This window comes from Phycodurus eques, chromosome 1, assembly GCF_024500275.1.
Source record: "Phycodurus eques isolate BA_2022a chromosome 1, UOR_Pequ_1.1, whole genome shotgun sequence".
In the NCBI taxonomy this organism is placed as follows: domain Eukaryota; kingdom Metazoa; phylum Chordata; class Actinopteri; order Syngnathiformes; family Syngnathidae; genus Phycodurus; species Phycodurus eques.
Window position 1 is genome coordinate 33,327,018 of NC_084525.1, and position 17,969 is coordinate 33,344,986.

At 43.5% G+C, this 17,969-nt stretch overlaps 2 protein-coding genes across 2 annotated transcripts in view; both read left to right on the plus strand.

Moving 5' to 3' along the window:
* bmp7b (bone morphogenetic protein 7b) overlaps window positions 1-4,418 on the plus strand; it is a 51,159-nt gene extending 46,741 nt beyond the window's left edge. Inside the window, exons 4-7 of the mRNA XM_061689126.1 lie at window positions 1,157-1,360; window positions 3,005-3,081; window positions 3,164-3,274; window positions 3,415-4,418. Coding sequence (XP_061545110.1) covers window positions 1,157-1,360; window positions 3,005-3,081; window positions 3,164-3,274; window positions 3,415-3,564 — 542 coding nt within the window. The 3' untranslated portion in view covers window positions 3,565-4,418. The remainder of the gene's footprint in view (window positions 1-1,156; window positions 1,361-3,004; window positions 3,082-3,163; window positions 3,275-3,414) is intronic.
* Window positions 4,419-5,959: 1,541 nt separating this feature from the next.
* On the plus strand, window positions 5,960-17,957 carry irf10 (interferon regulatory factor 10). The gene is given in 9 exon segments (XM_061689139.1): window positions 5,960-6,293; window positions 8,062-8,257; window positions 10,976-11,055; window positions 11,320-11,377; window positions 15,125-15,220; window positions 15,297-15,683; window positions 16,501-16,619; window positions 16,856-16,897; window positions 16,899-17,957. Coding segments are annotated over 9 exon segments (1,248 nt in total). The 5' UTR covers window positions 5,960-6,116; the 3' UTR covers window positions 16,992-17,957.
* The last annotated feature ends 12 nt before the right edge of the window (window positions 17,958-17,969 follow it).

Here is a 17,969-nt window from a genome sequence, read left to right on the forward strand (position 1 = left end):
ATACTTTGACTAATAATATATAAAATCCTCCCTTTGCTCCTTGTTTCTGTGTCCTAATAGGAGTTATCCTCAGTGAGGTGCAGGTGCGCATGCGCTCAGAAAATGCTTGTATGTATGTGCAGGCTGTTTACCATCTGTGAACTGGCTCAGACTAAAACTAATAAATTGTAAAGCATATGCAAAATGACCTAAAGGGGAAAAAAAGAACTATAAGGCCGTTTAAAAAAAAAATGCTAGCCTTTATTTGTGCATAAAATAAGTAAGTAACGTATATCTACAAACGGACATACTGTAAGTTCATCCATTCCATTGAGGTCAGTGGGTCATGAAAAAAATGAGCACAAAGCAAAAACCTCTGATGCTCATTTGAGAATCAGATGAAAATTGTTATGCGAACCCCTGGTTATAATGTTCATGGGCACCCAGTCAATTAGCTTGTCAGTAGCACCTTGGCTTTAATATTAAGACATGCTTATGACACAACAGCTAGCTTCTGTCATTCCAATTTAAATAGAAGACGGTGGTACTATCTCAGACCGCCTGAAATGTTTCCTCGCTAAAAGAATCAGCTAACTCATATCTAACAACATAAGTGACACATGAATGCAGCAAAAATAAGGAATAGTAATGATCATATGTGTTGGTATTGAGTGGTAGAAGTTAAGAAATGTTCCACATGTCCTGGGTTAAACCAGGTACATCCACCACGACTGTATATCACTGGAAGGCATTTTTTTGCTTTGTGCAGACAGCTCGCTTAGATTCCAGTCGGAGAGCGGTGGGAGGGATTGGGAGGAGCAAACCACTTTTGAGGTGCGGGGGGTGCTGTACTTTCATTGTTATGATATTACGTTTTAACCAAGTAATATACTGCATGGTTATGCACTTGTCTAGCGTGTTTAAAAAGGAAATAGAGTCAAAAAAAATTCTAAAATAAAAAATCTTTAAAATCGAATTTCAGCGGTATTAAGTTTCGATTTAGAGGTGCTTGAGTACCCCTGAAAATGGGCTAGAAACGCCTACGGGGGAGAGGAATTTCCAGAGAATTATTTTAAAGGAAGTGGTTTTTGTCAATGTTTCTATTAATTCAAATAGTTCCCATGTCTGTGACATGACTCAAGAACTACAGTACTCTTCGCTGTGTCGCCCTCTATAGGAGACAGTATAAACCCTCGTGCGGCAGGACTGATAGGTCGGAGTGGGCCGCAGAACAAACAGCCATTCATGGTGGCCTTCTTCAAAGCCACCGAGGTGCACCTGCGCAGCATTCGATCAGCACAAGGAGGTGCCAAGCAGCGTAACCCCAATCGCTCCAAAGGGGCCAAGAGCCAAGAGGCCCTGCGAGTGGCCAATATTGCAGGTAATCGACAAAACTGTGTTCAGAAGGCATAAATTACACATAACACATGAATGTTACATGCAAAAAAGTGAGTGCTACTTACTCTTATTTTAATTTAAAAAAAAACAAAAAACATACAGGTACGATGACAACAACCACAATAAACTCTTTGGGGGCCACAATTGTTTCCAAGGTAGCAATCACTTGTTTAATCACATTCAAACGAAGCTCTAAACTGAAAAGGACACTGATTGGTCAGCCCTATTTTTGACTGGCCCCAAATGAAGCTTGGCAACATTGTTTTGTGAGATTACAAACTTCTGTAATCACCAGTCCAGCTGCCTGACAAGTTTGGCAACATCATATCTTACAGTCTCTCTGCCAAGACGCCTGCCAGGAATCAGTTTGTCCATTTATGAATTTAAGTTTTTGAACTCTAAAAACAAAATGACATCATAGCAGTCATATTTATGCACAACAGACAATAGTGAGATTTAAGTCCAACAAAGCATGCAGTCCATATTCATGAACTTTCATTGGAGGTGCGAGAGGTTTGTGTTTATGCGAATCGCTGAAACATTAGACCGTAATGCCAGAGCTTCGAGTATTCTTCGGCCGCCTATGTTTATTTACACAAGCATTACAAGAGCAGTTGGGCCCATGTTCCCTACGAGGAAGTAAAAGGCTTTTATGGTAGAGCACATCTGGGGTGTGCTGCGGGGCAACCGGGGCCACAAACACATGAGCCTGTTTTGGGCTTTTTGGACTCGCGTCCTCTTAAGTGGATGATGAGAACCAGTCACTCGTGATCACTGACAACTTGGAGCCTTCTTGGGCAGAAATGCAGCACGGGGGACTGCTGGGGTCACCGGAACAAGAGAAAGAGGGAGTGAGCCATTTGAAAGTTACATTAACTATTAGAGCCATGAACGAATCAGTTGTGATTCGGACCCCCAAGAAAAGATGCATCCTGAATCATAACTTGCACATTAGAATCAAAACGGGTCAAAGAATAACATACCATAGTTCTTTATTCTGACAAGAGATTGTGTTGTTTACGGGCGCTGCCCTGTTGCCTTAGTGTGCATCGCTTCTGCACATGTATGCACTGTAGCTTCACTGAGATCTCCATAGTTTGTTCTTATAAAAATCAAAAATAAAACGAGCTCAAAGGAGGCCTGCACTTAGCCTAGCTCCAATGAGCTGCACGAATAATATGGAAGCGCCACAACAAAAGCCAAAAAGGAGCCATCATTGGAGGGTGCGACTGCAGCAGATTGGGAGAAAGTTGATCCAGACAGGATAAGGTACAAAAAGTACTGATATGATTGTGATTCGCTAGTCATTCGTTACTGTCAATATGAACAACAAATGGGGTTTTATGGGGCGAGTTTGACCGCCAGTAATGTTGCTCTGCAACATGTGGTTAAAAGTTACACAGATGAAGAGAAAAGCGAGGGAACAATGGTCGCTGAAATATGTGCTGAAACTCAAAGGCACCGCAACGTGACCTCTGAGCCGGGTGGCCTGTTAGCAAAGCGCCGCTGTATCTGGAGGGGATTTCCGATAGCGACTGTTGAAATGTCTGTGTTTGGTTCTGCACTGTGTCAGTTGGGCCGAATTGTTATTGGAGGATGACAAATGTCCCCCCCTCTTCTTGCTCAGAGAACAGCAGCACTGATCAGAAGCAGGCGTGCAAGAAGCACGAGTTGTACGTCAGCTTCCGAGATCTCGGGTGGCAGGTACGAGCCCCCCACATCGAATATCACATCTCAGCCACCCTCTGTGTCTCATTTGTATATCAAACTCCTGCCCCATGCCCAGGACTGGATCATCGCCCCTGAAGGATACGCAGCGTACTACTGTGAGGGAGAGTGCGCCTTCCCACTCAACTCCTATATGAACGCCACAAACCACGCCATTGTGCAAACACTCGTGAGTAATCTCGAGAAAGCTTTGGAGTCTCATCAACTGTCAAGACAAATTGTCGAATTGAGTTTTGCACCAAATCCTTCACAAGATTACCACCGTTTTTTGTTTGTTTGTTTGCATTTTTCTTCTCCTGGCTCACGCAGGTTCACTTCATCAACCCGGACACGGTTCCAAAGCCTTGTTGTGCTCCCACGCAGCTCCACGCCATCTCAGTGCTCTACTTTGACGACAGCTCAAATGTCATTCTCAAAAAGTACCGCAACATGGTTGTCAGAGCCTGCGGCTGCCACTAGACGCTGGTCACCTTGTCACATATTGGCACACACAGACACACACACACAGACACACACACACACACACTCACATTCACAAACCTGACAACTTTTGGCACGAGCAAATGCGGTCCAAGACAATTTCCTGTGTGCAAAAAGCCCTTGCTTCTTCTTCAGGGTTGTTTCCAAGTAAACAGTGTTGTGTGGCTGAAATGTAATTTTAGATTACACAAACACACACACACACACACACACACACACACACACATATGCACGCATGCACACACGCACACATTTGTGCTTTCTACTGTGTATACAAGACATTTTAAGCCGTGTATTCGTTCTCCATCAACAATCTTGTTTATTTTCAGTTGTGTTAGTTCCTTCTTTTGCTGTAGATGTTTATTTCTTACGAGAGAACCTGGATGCAAGTTAGGACTTAATGAACTGTATAAATAATATGTAAATAATGTTGTCAAACCAAGCAAAAACTGTATTTATTTCCTGAGATGTCAGTCAGGTTTGTTTGTTTGTGATGCTGACTGCTTTCTTTCCGACACAAAGAACTTTAAGGGAAAAATAAAGTCCAGGCTGTATCTTGTCTGATGTCAGCTGAGCTAGACTCCAGCTCACCCACGACCCTAATGAGGACAAGCAGTATCGAAAATGCCTGGAGGCATAAGCATACAATGACTCTGACTTGAATATCCGCACACTTGTCATGGAAGTGGTGACTTATTTAATCAGTGGAAGCTGCTACATAAACTTGAAAGATGTTTTCACAAAATGTCTGAAGGAGGAGGGGGAACGGCGTGGAGTGGGGGTTGTGAGAGCAGCGTTTTGTACCCCTGACATGTTCAGGTTCTCTGCTGTAATAAAAGCTGTCATATTCAAGGTGGTGTACTTATTTGGGAGCTGTCAAAGATACAGTATGTCTCAGTGTGACAAACTGCTACAAAGCACAACATAAACCTCCTTTAGGCATGGTGTTTATTGTGCATAAACCGCAGAATTAAGTGGGAAAATCCAACAAGAAATGACTTAATTACACTTGCATCTCCACTAGATACAACGGGCCCTTTTTTGCAGATGTGACGAGTGTGTGTATGTATGTTTGTCAACCTCATGAATTTTACATTGTAATAAGAAAATATCTCTAAGGGAAATATTTGTTTTCTGAACAGTATGATTATTTTGGTAGTTGTAGTTTGCAGCGTTGTGGTGTCTAACTGTCATATCTAGGTTGCCCTGTTTAGCGATTGACAAAATATTAGTTACACCGCTCATCATGACATTTTGAATCAAAACTTATCATCGTTGTAATTTTTTTTAAGGCATCTTTTTGATGCACCTCATGAAGTGGGTAATTTTAGATTATGTACCTAATACTATATAATGGCTAATGAGTATACTGCTTTATGTGGTAAATTTTAGCCTTGACATACAGCAGCACTCCTAAAAGTGATTATAAAGGTATAAAAAAAGAAAGAGATTTAACGTTTACTCTGCTTCCTTGTGTTGAATTTCATTCAAAAATGTATAGGCGCTGATAGCGAAAGATGGATGACGAAAATCCTCCCGATATGCTATCATTGTGTGACACTTATGCCAAAATGAGTACTAATATGTTAAGGACAGCACTTATCAATGTATAATCCTTATATCAAAATAAAGAAAGCAGGCTTTTATCACTGAAGGACTTAAACCGCAGTATGCTAAAAGTTGGGCTAAATAGAGAAATAGGGTTGATTTCATATATAGAACATTAACGTCATTGAGGGCCCATTCTGAGTCGTTCAAGTTCAAATGAAGAATAACATTGTCATACTCTTTTAGGGCATGCTTACTTAATGTGTCTTTCAAAACAAAACAAAAACAAGAAAAAAAAGCTTTCAAAAAGCCAAATTGTCACGATATAGCCGTCAGTTTGTAGCAGAAAGAAGCAGGAAACCCAGAGCCGTCTTTAAAGTGATTTATATACGGTTCTGAAGAAAACAAATCCACACTGCCCCCTGACGGCCAAACATCACTACATACTGCTCATGGCTGAATAATGTATAATACACGGTTGGTATGATCACTCCCCTCATGCTCTGAGGATGGCACCCAGCACACCTTTATTGCTACTTTTGCATCTTCATGGTGAGTGTGACTCCCAGTTCTACCGCCAGCGCACATTAACAAATACAAAAAAAAACTTTTCATGGATTTATTTTAGTTTTTCGAATCCTGCAACTATGAGTGTCGAATGCTATATAATCTCGTTTAAAATAATACACGTACTGCGCAAAAAGCGCTTTTGCCTCCTGAAAAGTGACCCCTGCCCGTGTATGTTGTGAAGGATTAAAAGGCAGTTTGTGTGACTTGGGAAACCGAAAGTATGCAGCAGGCGCTAAACTTTCGCTTTCTGTTACACAAGACGCGTGCAGTGGTGGACTTTACTCTGTGCTCTCGTTGTCTGAGCATCTTGAATTTACTTTGCTTTGCTTTGGGTCGGCTGAGCCCTGCCTTGAAATACTGCAGTTCTGGTAGCCGGTTAGTTCGTTGGAGCGAGCTGGACTCGGAATCGTTTGATGAAGATGGACGAAGGGCCCAAGACGTATTTGAAAGAGTGGCTCATAGCTCAGGTGGAGAGTGGCGCGTATGAGGGTTTGTGTTGGGAGGACCGGGACAAAACCATGTTCAGGATTCCCTGGAAGCACGCTGCCAAAAAGGACTACAAGCCGACGGATGATGCTGCTCTCTTCAAGGTCACCTTTCAGCTTCTTTTACTCATGGCCCAACTATTAGCATGCTGTTCTGCTTCAATAATTTCCCCTTTATTTGAATAGTTGTTGTCTTTTTAAGTTCGATAGTTATAACCAAAAGACTACAGAATGACCTCTGAACCATGTTAGTACATATACTAAATATTAACAGCAGGAAATAATGAATAACTGACTTTGAAACTACAGTAAGTGTCTTATTACAAATATTCTATTTTGCAGTTATTATTTATTTTTGCAACATCTACAACCTCAATTCCAATGATGTTGGGACGATGTCTTAAACATAAATAAAAACAGATTACATTGATTTGCAAATCACGTTCAACCTGTAGTCACTGATGGTGTAGTGGTACACTTGCCTGACTTTGGCGCGGGCAGCGTGGGTTCAGTTCCCACTCAGTGACGGTGTGAATGCGGGTGCGAATGGTTGTCCGTGTCTGTATGTACCCTGTGACTGGCTGGCGACCAGTTCAGGGCGTAGTCCGCCTTTTGCCCGAAGTCTGCTGGGATAGGCTACAGCGCCCTGCGACCCTTACCAGGATAAGCGGTGTTGAAAATGGATGGATGGATGTTCAACCTATATTTAATTGAATAGACTACAAATACGACAACGGAGACCCCGGACTGTTGTACAGCTGAAACTGTACATCAAGTAAGAATGAGAAAGAATTCCAACTACAAAGCTTCAACAATTAGTTTCCTCTGTTCCCAAACGTTTATTGAATGTTGTTAACAGAAAAGGTGATGGAGCACAGTGGTAACCATGACCCTGTCCCAGCTCTTTTGGAACGTGCTGCAACCATAAAATTCTAAGTTAATGATTATTTGCTAAAAACAATAAAGTTTATCAGTTTCAACATGAAATATCTTGTCTTTGTAGTGTCTCCAAATAAATATAGGTTGAACATGATTTGCAAATCATTGTATTCTGTTTTTATTTATGTTTAATACAACGTCCCAACTTCATTGGAATTGGGGTTGTACTACTACTACTAATATACCAATGTCAATTCAACATCTGAATGTGCATAATAAGCTAAATAGGGTTGCTTTGGTTGTTACACAAATAGACAAGATTGCTGGTATAGCCTGGGGTGTCTGAGAGTTTAGCACATCCACCACAGTTCTGAAGTTGGGGGTTCAAATGTGGGCTCTGGACTTTCTGTGTGGCGTTTGTATGTTCTCCCATGTTCGAAAAGCTAAGTTAAATAATTAATGTCTCCTCGGTTACTGGAAGACTAAATTGCCCATCGGCATCAACTTGAGTGTGAATGGTTGTTTGTCTATGTGCCCTGCGATTGGTTGGTGACCCAGTCACTGACATAATTTGAGCCTGCCAAAAGTACAGTAGACATAAAGGATGGAGAGCTGCCGCAAAAAGCATAAATTTATGAGTAATTAATGTCGCTGCTAAAAAGGTTTATACTTGCCTATAGATGCCACAGGATGGCAGATGGAACATGTCATGTGTATATTTAGTCTTGATTGAAGTACTTTAAGTTTATGAAGCCCTGATAACATCAATCAAAAATATGCCTGAAATTGTCTGAAAGAAAATCTGATGATACATGTTGCACTTCTGCTATGGCAAATCCAAACAATACTGTTAACGTTTAGATGTACTTGAAGAATAAAATAAAAATCACTGCTTGACAGCTCAAAAATGTTCTACTGAAAATGGAACTCATTTGAATTATTGAGAGACCAATTGCCAAGTGTATTTTGTCCACATGTCTACCTGATGGTTCAGGCCTGGACCTTGCACAAGGGCAAACACAGGAAGGGGCAGGACAAGGGAAACCCCACTGTGTGGAAGACACGTCTGCGGTGCGCACTGAACAAGAGCACAGACTTCCAAGTGGTCCATGAACGCAGCCAGCTGGACATCTCTGAGCCTTATAAAGTTTATCGCATCCGGCAAGACAGCACAGATGCTTCACAAGTTGGTAAGAAGAATATTTGGTTTTGCAACATTTGAAATCGTATCTGACTACCCCTCCTTGAGCCGTCACCTTATCGTGGTGAAGGGGTTTGTGTGTCCCGATGATCCGAGGAATTAAGTTGTCTGGGGCTTTATGCCCATGGCAGGGTCACCCATGGCAAACAGGTCCTAGTTGAGAGACCAGACAAAGCATGGCTCCAAAAACCCCTATGATGTTAAAAATTCCAGGAAGATGTTTTCCCTTGCCCGGACGCTGGTCACGCCCCCCCCCCCCCACCCCCCCCCACGGAGCCAGGCCTGGAGGCGGAGCTTGAAGACGAGCGCCTAGTGGCTGGGCCTGCACCCGTGGGGCCCGGCCAGGCACAGCCCAAAAGGGTAACGTGGGTCCCCCTTCCCAAGGGCTCACCACCTGTGGGAGGGGCCACAGAAGTTGGGTGCAGTGGTGGCCGAAGGCAAGGACCTTGGCGATCCGATCCCCGCCTACAGAAGCTGGCTCTAGGGACGTGGAATGTCACCTCTCTGGCAGGGAAGGAGCCCGAGCTGGTGTGTGAGGTAGAGAAGTTCTGAGTAGATATAGTCGGGGTCGCCTCCACATACGGTTTGGGCTCTGGTACCAGTCCTCTTGTGAGGGGTTGGACTCTCTTCTACTCTGGAGTTACCCACGGTGGTAGGCGCCGAGCAGGTGTGGGTATACTTATTGCCCCACGGCTTGGCACCTGTACATTGGAGTTCACCCCAGTTGACGAGAGGGTAACCACCCTCAGCCTTCGGGTGGGGGGACGGGTCCTGACTGTTGTTTGTGCCTATGCATCAAGCAGCATTTCAGAGTACCCACGCTTTTTTGAGTCCTTGGAGGGGGTGCTGGAGAGCGCTCCCGCTGGGGACTCCATCGTTCTGCTGGGGGACTTTAATGCTCATGTGGGCAATGACATTGAGACCTAGAAGGGCGTCATTGGGAGTAAAGCCCCCCCCCCCCCCCGATCAGAACCTGAGTGGTGTTATGTTATTGGACTTCTGTGCTCAACACGGACTGTCCGTAACGAACACCGTGTTCAAGCATAAGGGTGTCCACATATGCACTTGGCAGCAGGATACCCTAGGTCGCAGTTCAGTTCTCGACTTTGTGGTCATGTCATCGGACTTGCGGCCGCATGTCTTGGACACTCGGGTGAAGAGAGGGGCAGAGCTGTCAACTGATCACCACCTGGTGGTGAGTTAGCTCCAATGGTGGAGGGAAGATGCCGTTCCGATCTGGCAGGCCCAAACGTATTGTGAGGGTCTACTGGGAACGTCTAGCAGAATCCCCTCTCAGAAGGAGTTTCAAATCCCACCTCCGGTAGAACTTCACCCACATCTCGGGGGAAACGGGAGACATGGAACCTGAGTGCACTATTTTCCGCAGCTCCATTGCTGAGGGGGCCGACCGGAGCTGTGGCCGTAAGGTGGTCGGTGCCTGTCGTGGCGGCAATCCCCAAACCCGTTGGTGGACATCGGCGGGAAGGGATGGCGTCAAGCTGAAGGAGTCCTATCAGGCCTTTTTGGCCTGTGGGACTTCTGAGGCAGCTGATGGGTACTGGCGGGCCAAGCAGAATGCAGCTTTAGTGGTCACTGAAGCAAAAACCCGGGCGTGGGAGGAGTTCGGTGAGGCCATGGAGAAAGATGCACGGAAGGCTTCGAGGAAATTCTGGTCCACCATCCGGCGGGGGAAGCAGTGCACCATCAACACTGTGTGTAGTGGCGATGGGACGCTGCTGATCTCGACTCGGGAAGTTGTGAGTTGGTGGGGAGAATACTTCAAAGACCTCCTCAATTCCACCGACACGCCTTCCCATGAGGAAGCAGAGTCTGGGGTAGGGTTGGGCATTGATTGGAACCGGGACGAACGTTCCCGTTCTTCCGGAATCGTTCAAATTTAAAAATTTCGGTTCCCAGTTTCGATGCCTACAGTCCACCCACCCCGAAGAAAACCAACAAAGAAGAGCGTGCATATTTCCGGTGGCGGCGAACAAAAGTGTCTTAACTTTGTTAAAATGAATGGCCAAACTTCACCATAGCAACTTTACATCTCAATGAATTTGGACAAAATTCACATAAATGTCTCACAGTATCACAAGCACGAAACCTGTGCCTCATCGGTGGGTAGGGAAAGGAATCAATGTTTTATAGCATTTGGTTCCATCCATGAAAAAAATAAAATAAATCACCGGTGCCGTGTGAAGTTACTTTTTGGGCCAAAATGCTGAGTTACCCTTCAAAATAAAAGGCTACAAGATTAATACAGGAAGTCAAGGCTTCATCAATCCGTGATCTTCAACTCTGACTGGAGCGGTTCGCAGCCGAGTGTGAAGCGGCTGGGATGAGAATCAACACCTCCAAATCTGAGACCATGGTCCTCAGTCGGAAAAGGGTGGCGTGCCCTCTCCAGGTTGGGGAAGACCTCCTGCCCCAAGTGGAGGAGTTCAAGTATCTTGGAGTCTTGTTCACGAGTGAGGGAAGAATGGAATTGGAGATCGACAAGCGCATCGGTGCAGCGTCTGCAGTCATGCAGACTTTGTATCGGTCCGTTGTGGTGAAGAAGGAGCTAAGCCGAAAGGCTTAGCTCTCAACTGCCCCCTCAATCCGACCTCGGATAAGCGGAAGAGGATGGATGGATGGATGAATGGATATCTGAGTACTTACTGTATATGAGGAGCTCCTTCTCATTGGTTTGATTGATTTACAGAGTCTCCACAAATAAAAAAGGACCACATGATCATCCAATTTAGGACATCGCCAAGGAGCCCTGGTTTCCAAGAAAAAGAGGTTAGTCTTGGTGAAAATAGCAACGATCCTTGTGTTTGGTTCTATTGTGTTCTCTTCATTTGGAATGATGTGCAATGATTTGCCAGCGACAATTCTTGCAGGGACAAGTTTGTGTCGGAGAAAATTTAAAAAAAAGATTTGAAAAGATTCTTGCCCCACCTTGTCCAATAGATCATATTGTAAGGCACATGCTCCTTGTTTTTGCTATACTGAAGAGATTTTACTGATTTAACTGTTTGAAACTGTTTTTTTGTTGTTGTCAAGAAGGAATCATTTCATGCTTGCGAAGAAGAGCCAGAAGAAGAAGAACAAAAAGAACCCAGTAAGAGTTTCACTGTTAAAACTACAACTACATACAAAAACAGAGAAAGCTACCACAGTTTGAGTTGGAAAGGTGTCCATTAATAGGTGGGTAATGCCTAGATCAGACGAAAGGATTTTAGCCCCGCTATTGGCCCGATTAGCTATCGCGGGCGATTTCCCAGATCGGGCCCGACATATTTTGTCAGAAATTTCTTGTAGTGTGACATAATCCACGACCAACGATTTGGCCCTACGATAGGCCTACGACGCCAAAACGAAAAGTCCAGCATGTTTGATTTTTTTTTGGGATATCTTCCGTGTAGTGTGACAAATCAAAAGCAACTCTCCAAAAGCGCACCTTGACGTTGACCAATAGGATCTCGTATTGTGACCGCCGCATCGCCTGCTGGCGCATGTGACTCCTGAGGACCAGTGACGACCACCACACGTTTAGTTCTTATTTTCCCCACACAATGCATTGGCCTGATCCATTGTTGTTATTGTCACCATGGTAACGAGTGTATCTGATCATGTTGACCGGTGACACATTTTCTGGTTCCGCCTCTCCGACAGTGTTTGATCTGACAACATAAAGTCCAGTGATTGTAAAAGACGGGATGCAGTGGTGTCGTAATACAACACCAATTCCAATGAAGTTGGGACGTTGTGTTAAACAAACAAAAACAGAATACATTGATTTGCAAATTATGTTCAACCTATATTTAATTGAATACACTACAAAGACAAGATATTTAATGTTCAAACTGATCAACTTTATTGTTTTTAGCAAATAATCAATAACTTAGATTTTTATGGCTGCAACACATTCCAAAAAAGCTGGGACAGGTGGCAAAACTGAAAGTTGAGGAATACTCATCAAACACCTGTTTTGAACATCCCGGGCTAATTGGGAACAGGTGGGTGCCATGATTGGGTATAAAAAAAGCTTCCCTTAATTGCTCAGTCATTCACAAGCAAAGATGGGGCGAGGTTAACCTCTTTGTGAACAAGTGCATGAGAAAATAGCCGAATCATTTAAGGAGAATGTTCCTCAACGGACAATTGCTAGGAATTTAGGGATTTCATCAGCTACGGTCCTTAATATCGTTCAAAAGGTTCAGAGAATCTGGAGAAATCACTGCATGTAAGCGGCAAGGCCGAAAACCAACATTAAATGTCCGTGACCTTCGATCCCTCTGGCAGCACTGCATCAAAAAACGACATCAACGTGTAAAGGATATCACCACATGGGCTCAGGAACACTTCAGAAAACCAATGTCAGTAAATACAGTTCGGCGCTACATCCGCAACTGCAACTTGAAACTCTACTATGCAAAGCAAAAGCCATTTATCAACAACACCCAGAAACGCAGTCGGCTTCTCTGGGCCCAATTTCATCTCAGATGCAAAGTGGAAAAGTGTTCTGTGGTCCGACGAGTCCACATTTCAAATTGTTTTTGGAAATTGTGGACATTGTCCTCCGGGCCAAAGAGGAAAAGAACCATCCGGACTGCTATGGACGCAAAGTTCAAAAGCCAGCATCTGTGATGGTATGGGGCTGTGTTAGTGCCAATGGCACGGGTAACTTACACATCTGTGAAGGCACCATTAATGCTGAAAGGTTTTGGTGAAACAGGTTTTGGAGAAACAGGTTTTGCTGAAACAGGTTTTGGAGAAACATATGCTGCCATCCAAGCAACGACTTTTTCATGGACGCCACTGCTTATTTCAGCAAGACAATGCCAAACCACATTCTGCAGGTGTTACAAGAGCATGTCTTTGTAGTAAAAGAGTACGGGTACTAGACTGGCCTGCCTGCAGTCCAGACCTGTCTCCCATTGAAAATGTGTGGCGCATTATGAAGCGTAAAATATGACAACAAAGACCCTGTTGAACAGCTAAAGCTGTACATCAAGCAAGAATGGGTAAGAATTCCACCTACAAAGCTTCAACAATTAGTGTCCTCATTTCCCAAATGTTTATTGAATGTTGTTAAAAGAAAAGGTGATGTAACACAGTGGTAAACATGACCCTGTGCCAGCTTTTTTGGAATGTGTTGCAGTCATAAAATTCTAAGTTAATGATTATTTGCTAAAAACAATCAAGTTTGAACATTAATTACCTTTTCTTTGTGGTGTATTCAATTAAATATAGGTCGAACATGATTTGCAAATGATTGTATTCTGTTTTTATTTATGTTTAACACAACGTCCCAACTTCAGTGGAATTGGGGTTGTACATTATACTTGTAGTAGATGAGATACAGCAAGATTTTATGGCAGTAGTCTGATCCAGGCATAAAATAAGGCTTCAAAGTGTGAATATCCAAGTGACCATAATATTTCTATCACAAGAGAATGTTAACGAGGCAATTTTTTATTTATTTTTTTAGTCCAGTTGACAAATTGCAACAGGTCTTTGTGAAAGCAACTGCAGTATGCTTGTTAGTTGTCAAATCTTGGTATCTTTCGCATTGGTCAGATACAGTATGTCTAAAGCTGGGTGTACACGCGTACCGATTTTGAACATATTTTTTAAATCTGAGAGAACACGCATAAAGAAGAAAATATTGGCATGTGTGTGCTTAACTGCTCTTATAATGTGTGGAGTACTCAAGACATCTGTGATAACAACATTGCAGTGGCAAGCTCATCTCATTTAAATGTTTCTTGTGGTGAATGACTTGGGAGAGAGTCAATAGGGCAAACTCCAGTGAGTTTCATAAGTGGCTGTCGTTCTGTTTCACATCCTAATCACATAGTGGTAGTGGATCGGCCAAACTCGATGTTAACCACAAATAAAGATTCTATAAATATTGACCAGATTTAAGAATTAAGATTGTCAGCTTTGACCATTTTCCAGGCTGATCGGGGTGGAAAAATCACTCTTAAGACACCCCACACCACAGGACAATCGGATCTGGATAATCTTTTAAAGGCAGAGCCTTTGCTGACTTTGATTGGAAGGAGGGAAAACAGTTCAAATTTGGCCCAAATATTGGCGACGTAACCCGTATGTCCGCGAAAGTCGGATTTCACCGTTATATTCGAAATTAACGTCGAAATACTTCTGTTATGGGTATTGTCCCACGTGATTGTGACAGCAAGCTCAGTGTGTGTGGGCGTGTGCATCGATGTGTGAGTGAGTTATTGTTGCCGCCACCCAGCTCAGCTGTGCAACAAGAGAAGGGAGTTAAACCTGAGGAGGACAACCTCGGCACAGGAGAAGGCGTCTCCCCTGCGTCTCTCGACCACGGTCAGGTGACCGTAGAAGGAAAGGTTAACACTTCGTGTAAAAAAACTAAAATACATTAAAATATAAAAATAAGATGCTGTACTTACCATTAGTGCTGAGTGTGAAAAAAGGAGGACGAAAAAGGCAAAGATACTCCCGGCCCACAAAAATGCACTAGCTATGCACTAGCTAAGCAGAAAGACTATGGTGCTGGGACAAAATGGCGGTCGAGGCACGGGCGTCGTAAAGTCGAAACGTCGTAGGTCGAGTGCGTCGTAACTCGAGAACTTCCTGTGCTACTTTTCAGGTCTACTTTTTGTTAGTCGTCTGCTGCAATGATGATGTGATAACGTGTGTCATCCACAAGAGGGACAAATTTATTTCATGTTTACATGGTTCAAGCTGATTTTCTTAAGCATATTGGCTAATATGGTTGGTTCATATAATTGGGCATAGAGAGAGACTACAGAGACTAGATTGAGCGAAACAAAGTGTTGACGGATTTTTTTCCACTGTATCCTCGATGATCTAGAGATGGAACATATGTATTCTGAGCCGACTGGGAAAACAAGTCCCTCTCAGCACTCTGCTTCATTGACCTTCTGCACCTCTGTACATACCATAACAGGTAAGAAAAGCTGGGGGAAAAAAACAAAGTGCACATATCACTGAACAACCTGCTGATTTGCATGTTCTGTTCACAGATTTTCGAATGCAGGTGGCACTGTTGTACCAAGGCCAACGGGTGGTGAACTGTACCACCAAGAGTCCAGACGGGTGCTTCATCCTGCAGGGTCGTATCCCTTTAGGAAGTGAGCGTATATACGGGCCCTGCACCACGCAACAGCTCTCCTTCCCTTCCCCAAATGGCATACACATGCCGTCATGCATAGTGGAAGCTATAAACCGACTTCTCTGCCATCTGGAAAGGGGTGTACTCCTATGGGTTGCCCCTGACGGCCTTTTCATCAAGCGCTTCTGCCAGGGCAGAGTGTACTGGAGTGGTCCCATGGCCCCACACACTGACAGACCAAACAAACTGGAGCGGGGGAAGACTGTCAAATTACTCGATACATCAACATTTCTCAATGGTAATTGAACTTGGTTTTCCACTTAAAAAGATTCATTCAGTGGTGTTGCTAGGCCTATTTTAGGGGGACCCCAAAACAATTATTTGGTATTATGTGTTAATGGGGGTTAGGGTTAAGTGGACGACTGGTTAGCACATCTGCCCCCCGGGTTCAAATCCGGCCTCGTCTGTGTGGAGTTTGCATGTTCTTTGCATGTTCTCCCCGTGCCTGCGTTGGTACTCCAGTTTCCTCCCACAATCCAAAACCATGCATGGTAGGTTAATTGAAGACTCTAAATTGCCCATAGGTGTGAATGTGAGTGTGAATGGTTGTTTGTTTATACTGTATGTGCCCTACGATTGGCTGGCGAGTAGTTCAGGGTGTACGCCGCCTCTCGCCTGAAGAAAGCTAGGATAGCGTCCAGCACGCAGACGGAAAATTAATGAATTAATGGTGAAATTTTATTGTCTTAAAAAAAAAAACTAAAACCTATCTTCAGCCCCCCCCCGGTCAACGCAAAGTAACATTCACTATTATGTACTATTTATTATACGAGCAAGTACAGCCATATCCATTTTCTCGTTTAGAAAATGGTCATCCCCCTTGTCGACGATTGGTTTTGGGGGTAACACAATTTTTTAAAAAACATTTTGTATAGGCTAAGCCACCCCAAAAGGTCAAAACCTTGCAACGCCTCTGGATTCATTGAAGCCCACCTTGCTAAAAACATGATGTTGTCATGGAAAGACAGGCTGTTCTACATCCTTATAAATTATACAACATAAACTGTTGGATTGCGGCATATGAGAAAACAAAACCTCCAAAAATATGTCTACAGATCTTCAGAGCTGTTTACAAGGAAAGGGAACAACACCCAATTATAGAATTGAACTTTGCTTTGGAGAGGAGTACCCAGACTCAAACACTCCTAAAACCAAGAAGCTTGTCATGGTACAGGTAGGTCAAAATTCAGATGTCGTGATTTGACTATTTACTTGAGAAATCCCTTTCTTTTCGATTGTGCATTTTTATTATTTCATTAAATTTTTGCCTTTTGAAAATAGAATTTTAAAGGAAAGCAGGCTTGCATTCAGACAACCCTGTAACTCGAAATCACTTGTCGTACCCAGACGTACCAGTAGAGTTCGCTGCAACCCCGTTTCTGTTTAACGCTAACCTTTTGCACTGCCCAGGTGCTGCCCATGTTTGCAGTGGATCAGCTGCAAAAGCTTCAGCTTGGAGGAGATGAAGGAAAAGAATGTCGGTCCTGTCACAGGTAAAGGGAAAGAAAGTCAGAAAGTGAATTATCCTGCAGGGGGGCCAACATAACCCACTCAAAGGTTTATTTCTCCTTTCACTGTCATGAAAGATACAGTATCACAACAGGATTTTGTAAGGGAAATGAAAGTTTGATTGTTTCTTTTTTTTCAGTGTATTTTAATGTTTTATTTTAGTCTTTAAGTCATGGATCAAACAATTTGAAATTCAACCAAAATGTTGAAAATGGGCGGCACAGTGGTTAGTATATCTGCCTCACAGTACTGAGGACCGGGGTTCAAATCCAGCCTCAGCTGTGTGGAGTTTGCATGTTTACCCGTGCCTGCGTGGGTTTTCTCCGGGTACTCCGGTTTCCTCCGACATCCCAAAAACATGCATGGTAGGTTGATTGAAGACTCTAAATTGCCCGTAGGTGTGAATGCTGATTGTTTATGTGTGCCCTGCGATTAGCTGGCAACCAGTTCAGGGTTTACCCCGACTCATGCCCGCAGTTAGCTGAGATAGGCGCCAGAGTACCCGCGACCCTAGTGAGGATAAGCAGTACGGAAGATGAATGAATGAATGTTGAAAATGGTGTGTTGAACGCTTTGACTTTTTTGTAATATGTAATTCAAATGCAGTAACAGAAGGAAAATTGAAGCGGAAATCGTAAACTCCTCATTTCAAAGTCAAAATGTGTGTGTTAAACAGTGTGATGAATTAAGCATTATGAAGTGACTCACCTTCCAAACAGAAATCCACCATGTGCACGTTTGTCAACTGTGTCCATCATGTGTCATTAAAGTGATCGTTGAGTTCCATTTTTTTCTTATGAAAAGAACAACACAATTCTAATGCCTTACTATTAGAGGTCAGCAACTTGTGTTTGACTGCGAGGTCCTGCTGTAGGACATAGAGTTTTTACATTGCCTTTCAGTCAGACAACATACTGTATTTTTGTGACCGAACAAAAGTTGTTAAACAGGAATTGTTCTGCAAGACTGATTTGAGCAAGTGCTTTGAATAAATCACAAGTGATAATTAAATCTA